General features: G+C 51.4%; 1 protein-coding gene across 3 annotated transcripts in view; it reads right to left on the bottom strand.

The window, feature by feature from the left end:
- Positions 1-697: 697 nt before the first annotated feature.
- REXO1 (RNA exonuclease 1 homolog) overlaps positions 698-7,454 on the bottom strand; it is a 76,208-nt gene continuing 69,451 nt past the window's right edge. For all 3 annotated transcript variants that reach the window (XM_030540709.1, XM_030540707.1, XM_030540708.1), the window contains 2 exons: positions 5,963-6,083; positions 698-4,544 (listed from right to left, as the gene is read on the bottom strand). In XM_030540709.1, coding sequence (XP_030396569.1) covers positions 4,456-4,544; positions 5,963-6,083 — 210 coding nt within the window. In that variant the 3' untranslated portion in view covers positions 698-4,455. The remainder of the gene's footprint in view (positions 4,545-5,962; positions 6,084-7,454) is intronic.

Genomic DNA, 7,454 nt, shown 5'->3' with positions numbered 1-7,454 from the left:
GCGCTCTGCTGGATGGGACAAGACATGCTGACCACTCACCGTGTTTAAACAGCCTACAGGGGTTTACTAAATATCATGCCTGGAGTTTCAATTGGACTCTGTGTTCTTTGCGTTTTAGCCAAACCTGTTGTGTGCTGTGCTAGGAATGGACGTTCCACCCCAGAGCTGGCTGGATTTCCGTCATGGGTGAAACAATCCTTCACTCCATACGGTTTGCCTAGTGCTTTGGGGGTCCTTGATGAAAGCTAACGTCACCTTTTATACTTCAGCAAGAAAGAAATTAAACTCCAGGCAGTTTATGCGGTGGACACTCTCTCAGGACCCACGAGAGCAGGTGCTCGGTACAGACACCGAGAGCCCTAGACATACCTAGCCTAGTGGCCTTGGTCAAAATTTACCCTCTTGTCCCTCTTCTGCTGGTTACCTTCCTCCACCCACTGCTCTGCGTGGGGCTGAAAGGACACTGTTTGCAACCCCGGCAGATGACAGATGCTATTCAAATATACAGTGGTGCCAATTGTGTACCCGGATCACCTCCAGGGATGCGCCGCAGGAGAAGTTCAGCGAGCAATGGGAAGGGCTGTTGGGCATCTCCCACCCATGGTATTGAATTGACAAGAACACAGCAATGGCAGAGGAACAGTTCAGTTTGGGGAGCACATACCCTCCGGGAGCCCCAGAGCAATCAGCCCACGGGTCTATTCAACACCTTTTTATTAAAAAGAATTACAAAAAGGAACAGGTTACAATGTTTACATACAGTCCAAAAATCTATCCCCTTTGCTGTTACAGTGTCCCACGTGCTTCAAAGCATTACGGGGCAAGTGGGGAGACCCCCATGCCAGCTGGTTACCTGCAGCAGCATCTACAGTAAGCCATGTTTCCAGACGAGAGGAGGGGAGTAGAGAACACAGGTGGGGCGGGGGTGAGGGAAGAGATAGGGTTAGTAACAATACAGTGAACAAGAGGCCTGGTTTTAATCAGCACAGTGATGACTGGCACCCCAGAGCTGCTTCCTGAAATGGACAGAGCGAGAGGGAGGAAAGAGGGACGGCAAAAGATATAAAGCAACGTGGAATATTCCAAGCCCCTATAAAGAACACAGCCAGAAACCTCATTTTAGACCGTCGTCCAGCACAGGCTACTTTACAACTGAAGCCCATCATGGTGGACTGAAAATTGAAGGGAGAACGGAAGATTTCTGCTGCTGGAAACCTGGCATCAAATTCCTCTCGCAAGAGGCCCGAGGACTCCATCCTCTAGCCATTAATGAGGGCAGCTCATCGTGCCTTCTACCCCTCCTCTCACCCACCCGCCCACCCTGCCTCCCAGTGCTACATGGGCCCACACGAACATTGTGCAGCAGGCCCAGCTGGGGAATCACCCCTTGTGCTATTCACCCGCACGGGATGGCATGCACTGAGGGATGGGGATGTCCATTGCCCGGGCCACTTCTGCTCTGGAACAAAGGCACTTGGGCCTTTCTGGAGGAAAGCAGCTGGGGCCAGTTCCCAGCTGGGGCGTGAACGAAAAGCAGAGCCTAAAGGAAAAGCTGACTGGAAAGACGTCCTAAAGGCAAGAACCTGTCTCGAATCCTGCACTGCTCCAAGTTTTATTGCTAAACAGTGCGGTTCCCAGCAGTAGTGAGGGTTGGGATGCTCGCCCATTTCTAGAGCCAGCAGAACAGAACCAGATGGGTAACAGTTCGCACTGGCAATCCGGAGGAGGAGGTCGTTAGCATTAAAGATGGTGTAACCTCTACGCTGCAGTTCCTAGAAAGTACCTCTGGTGGGGGAGAGGGCAGAAGCAGTGAAATCCATTCCTTCCCAGTAACTTCCTATACGTCCCCACCCACTAGCAAAAGACAGGCCTTGTGAAGAGCAACGTTTAGTGCTGTGCCTCAGAGTCTGGAATAGCAGGTGGCAGGGACGGGGGACAGCCAAGGGCCCCTGCTGTGAAGAGTGGCAGGAGACTGAGGACACCCCTTTACATGTATGCCTCCCAAAATGCAGCAAGAACCCCATTCAGCAACTCCATGCTCAGCAGAGGGGTCTGCGCTGAGGGAGGGGCTGGGACACGTCCTGTTAGTGACAGGGGAGATGGGCAAAGTGGACTGGCTGAGCCACGTGGGAAGGATCTTCAGAGAAAGTGGCTCGAGCCCCGTAAACCCTGCTTCCAACCACAAGCAGCTGGGAAGGGCAGGGAAGTGATGGAGCCTCCGGCTGATGGCTTTGCTCAGGATTGCAGGTTTCTAAGGGCAATGCTGCAAACGAAGAACCATTGTCACCCCAACCAGCCCCCAATGCAAGCAAGGACGCGGGGAAGATTATGAAATACGGCAGAGGCTGCTATAGTCCCAGGGAAGCAGCAGGGTTATACAGTCCACAGTGAGGTTATAATCTAGGAACGGTAACTGAAGCTAAAATAGAGACACTTTACATGGGGGGGAATACATCTCACAATGGAACACAATGTATCGGTGGCAAGTTACTCCTTCCGACACAGTTCATCTGTCGTATTCACAGCAAGACACTTTACAAAGGAAACAATGCAGCAGGATGTACTGTAGTAATGCGGTCCCACACATCAGCCTGATCACCCTCCCGCCCCACGCCTGCGGTGCTATGGCCTCCAGGGAGCAGACGGTCTGTTGGGTAAGGCCCAGCGTGGGCAGAACTAGGGGAAGAGAGGGGGTGCGTTATTCCCTCTAGAACATACCCCCTGGGGCTGCAGAGGCCTGGAACAAACGGACGGCAGCTAGTGGAAGCGATTTTCCGTTCTGGTCGTTGATGGAGGGGGCGTAAGCCAGGCAGCATTCTGCTCTTCGAAAAGCCAGCCATGGCTGGGCTCAGCTGCTGCTCCCATCTCAGCTCAGACAAGATTCTGAGCCAACAACCATTTCTCTCTCTCTGAGCCCTGAATGCAAAGGGACTAGAAAGGGGGCGCTATGAATATGGTACATTTAAAGTCAAGCCATCAAAGCCCTTGCTATTCCTGTGCACTATTGGTTTAGAGTTACTATTCATCAATAAATATTGATAGTATATTGAGCAAGTATAGAAACAGATGGGGTGGGGAGGGCTGTAAAAAGGAGAGAGAGAGGGGGGAAGAGAAAGTGAGTTGGGTATTTGTTTTTTTTAAAAAACGAAAAAAAACCCAATTTCCATGAAAACCAGTTTAAAAAGCTCTATTTTCACCTATTGCTTTGATCTTGCTAAGTCAGTCTCCCACTAAAGGGATCAATCTGCAGGGACCCCTGAACATTTTCCTATCCAGTAACAGCCAGTGCTACCACCACCCAGCTCCCGTTGGCAACCCTTGAGCCTTGCTTCTGATCAACACAATGGAGATTCTCTGGCAGCTCAAGGGGTGACCCTGGAGGGAGCCAACTCCTGCCATCCTGCAGTCACCCAGAGGATACAATAAGGAGCACTTGCTGGATGCCACAACCTAGCCAGCCAGAGTGTAAATCAGCCCCTTTAACATCACCTGCCCCCCCACCCCTCCAACAAGTTAATAAGTCTAAGTTCCTCCTGTCCTTGACAGCTGTAAGTTGCAATATGGCTTAGAGCCTTCCTCACAGTCCTGTCCACCTTCCTGCTGTAGCACTGAAACGGACTGCAGCAGCAGGTGGTGACGGCTTCCTAGCTGTCCATGGAGCATAAGACACTTCTGGCTTCTTCACCTGTTGTCACCCAGGATCTACAGAGCCCTGCACTTGTTCAGAAGGATCTGGGCACAGCAACTGAGAGAGTCTGGCGAAAGTCACCACCATCCCTCCTCCTCCTCTTCTGCCCAGTGTGGCTGTTTCTATTCGCTGCCTTTCAGAGGCATGCCATACTCCCTTGCAGCAGGTTCTTGCTACGATCCCTTCTGGGCGACCCAATTCTCTACTCACCAGCCTGTCTGCAATTCACATGCTACCAAACATTTCCCATTTCACACCCTTCTTACTCAACTTTTCTGTCTGTTTCCCACTGTTCAGCCACTGGGGGCAGCTGTTTGCTTCAGAAGACAGAGGCAGATGCTGTGCCACCTTTCAAATCTAAATCAGAAATAAAAGAGTTGTCTATCTTTAGCTTCATAGAAAAGATCATTTCAGATGTATCCAACGTGCCTCTGAACACTTCTCCTAGAGAATAAGAGCCTCTCTCTGGCTGTACTACTCAAAGCAGCCTTGCCATGCCTACAAGGCAACTATGCATCACAGAGCCTCTCTCCGGTGGAATCGAGAGGATCTCAGAGCCACTCCCCGGCCACGTGACCATTGCCAGCTGAGAGCCTGTACCCTGTAGCTGTGCCAGCAGCAGTCTCTACGTTCCACAGATACCAGCGAGTGCATAGGGGATCTGGAAGATGGCATGCTGCTGGGTACAGGTGAGCAGTGTTACTCTGAGTATTTATTGCACTGCTTCAAGGAGGCGGAGGAAGAACAGGAGAGAGAACGAACGCAAGTCATCGTTTCACTTTAGCATCTTCTTTGATCTTCCAGATCATCAGCTCCATGCAAGCGCTGGCATCCTCGCTGGAGTCATGACCTTCCACTGGGAACGAGAGACACAAGTGCCACAGTTAGCCACAGCGGGACAGAAGGGACAGGCGTCCTAGGCCCAGCTCCTGGGCACAGATTCTAGAGTACATTAGGGGTCCAGGTTCTATGAGAAGGTTGGGGGATTAACTCAGAGACACTTAATTGGGAGCTAGTGGCCTCAAAAGCCCCTGCAGCTTCATCATGAGTATTGCTCTAGTTGCACTGGGGGTGGCCAGATTCCACGGTTCAAACAGAGAAACAAAGTTGTTGAGTGACAGCTGTTCTACGCTGAGCTAGCCCATCCTTGAGGCACCTTGTGTCAGAGGGAGGCCTCAGGACGGTATCCTGGAGGAGTCCAGAGCAAAACGCAGCAGAGACAGTTACACTCCTATGGGGAAACTCTGAGCTGACAGATGCCAGCAGGAGTTTCACACACCCAAGAGCAGGGCAGAAGTATAGGTGGGTGAGTGGGTGGGTATGTGGCTTATGCAACTGAATTTCCCTGACATCTCAGCACCACCATCAGCTCAGTAGACCCCTCCACACAAGGAGAAGGCAACCGCTGACACCTGCCTTACAGAAACTGGATGTGGGGCCGGCAGACATCTCAGAGGAGCAGCGCCCCCTGGAGCCTGCACCCGCCCCATCAGAATGGTCTGACTTTGGCACCAGAACAAGGCTCAGATTGAGGCATGCTGAGCCTGACAAAAGTGAAGGAGTGGGAAGGGTAGTTTAGGACCAGATCTCACCCCTGGCTCCTCAATTCTCCCCTGCCTTAAAGATCAAGAGAGAGCTCTGAAAAACATCCTACTGCTCTGTCCTGCAAGGTTATTTATGTAGTGCTGAAAACATACCAGAGAACTTAACTGCCAGCTCTGATCCCTGCCCAAAGGAATTGCCAGTCTAGAGACCCCGATGGCTCCCGTGCAGTTAGACACGTGACCATGACTCACGAGCAGGCTCGCTACGGGGCTTTTCAGAAGAGGCGCTTCTGTGTTTTAGTCAGTAAGCTGGTCTCAGTGTGAATGGGGACATGACTTGCAGCTTCGAGACAGGGGAACAAAGAGGAAGGGTGGCTCAGGAGACGTGGGATTGAGTCCCAGCCCTGCTATAGACTGCCACTGGCCTTGGGCAGGTCACTTACTCTCTGCCTCATTTCCCATCTGTAATGGAGGAACAGTAACGCTTCCTTTCTCCCATCCTTTGTATTGCCTTGGAACAGTGAAAGGTGTTTGGGGCAAGGACTGTCTGACTAGGAGTTTGCACTGCACCTAGCACGGTGAGGCCCCAGTCTCAGCTGTGCAGAGGCTGCTTGGTGGGACACACGTGGCGGTAAGGGCAGAAGGGGAGACAGGAGTGGAGGAACTCGCAGTGGAGGTGGAATTCGATGGGAAAGCAGCTTTCCCGTTTCCCCCGTCTCCGAAGTCTCACCATTGTCCTGGATGATGCGCTTGAGGTAGTCGGCCATCAGCGTCCGCAGTGCTCGTTTGTAAGGCAAACCCAGCCGGTGGGGAAAGACAACTGCAGTATCCACCACTGTGTTATGGATAAGCTGGGGGAGGGAAAACAGGGTGGTTTGTTCTCCCTCCTCAGAGCAGTCAGTGCATTAACTGAGATTAACCGCACACCCCAGGTAAGACCTTGAACACCCTCAGGTGCCACCTCCACAATACTCCCACCAAACCAGTTCCCCAGGTGGCTCTGAGCTGAACCGAAGTGTTCTGAACAGCACCTTCTGCCAGCCAGAATGCCTGCCCGGCCAATGCACGGACTCCTCTACGCAGGCAAAGCTGGTTCTATTCAAGTCTCAACTCAGCCACTAAAACTCCTCCAAGCAACAGGGCAGCTAGTCCATTTAACCTGGCGCCAGAGACGCTCCCATGCTTCCAGCGGAGTCTTTTCACAGCTTGTTACACAGTCAGGGCAGCTCCTTGAGAGGGGTCCTTTTAAACAGAATGAGCTGTGCTTTGGAACTTAACCCATTACCCGCCACACTTCTGCACAAGCAGACTCTTGCCTCTTTTAGAGACAAGTCCATTGGTTTCTAAGCTGGAGCTGGAGCTTTGCAAGGGAATCACTTCTGAGAGTTTCATATTAGCTTGAATGGTTCTGTTCCTGCTCTATCTGCAGATGGATTTGAAGAGGGCTGGATACTCCGATCGTGTGTCGTTTGTAGTTAATGTAGGATGAGACAAGGTGAGCAGATCTTACGGGCAGGGCACAAGCAAATCACTGCAGAGACCAGAAAGGAATTTCCTGCCACTCACATACATAACAGGAGCAGAGAGTTCACTTGCCACTAGTATCAAGCATTGGCCAGAGCTGGAATCAGGATAATGGCTAGATCAGGGTCGGCAACCTTTCAGAAGTGCTGTGCCGAGTCTTCATTTACTCACTCTGATTTAAGGTATCGTGTGCCAGTAACACATTTTAATGTCTTTAGAAGGTCTCTTTTTATAAATCTATAATATATAACTAAACTATTGTTGTATGTAAAGTAAATTAGGTGTTTAAAACAGTTAAGAAGCTTCATTTAAGATTAAATTAAAATGCAGAGCTCCCCGGACCGGTGGCCAGGACCCAGGCAGTGTGAGTGCCACTGAAAATCAGCTTGTGTGCCGCCTTCGGCACCCGTGCCATAGGTTGCCTACCCCTGGGCTAGACAGCGGGGTGAGTGGTTCAATCCAGCATGACAGAGCCCATGTGCTTTTGAAACAGCACATGCTCAAGTTTGCTATGGACTGGAGAGCTCACCCGTTCAGTCTCTGTGCTGGCCAGAGGAGTGTTTAACAGGGGCTACGAAGAAGCCAGGGTGAGACAGAGGTTAAGTATCATAGGGACAGTGCAGCCCTGAGACTGAGGTTAATTTGTACGTCTGGACAGCAAGGGCACTTCCTGGAGGGCTCTCTTCTTTAGGTTTCTG

Source organism: Gopherus evgoodei, chromosome 22 (assembly GCF_007399415.2).
Source record: "Gopherus evgoodei ecotype Sinaloan lineage chromosome 22, rGopEvg1_v1.p, whole genome shotgun sequence".
In the NCBI taxonomy this organism is placed as follows: domain Eukaryota; kingdom Metazoa; phylum Chordata; order Testudines; family Testudinidae; genus Gopherus; species Gopherus evgoodei.
The sequence above is the reverse complement of the archived record's forward strand: the minus strand, read 5'-3'. Positions and strand labels throughout refer to the sequence as shown.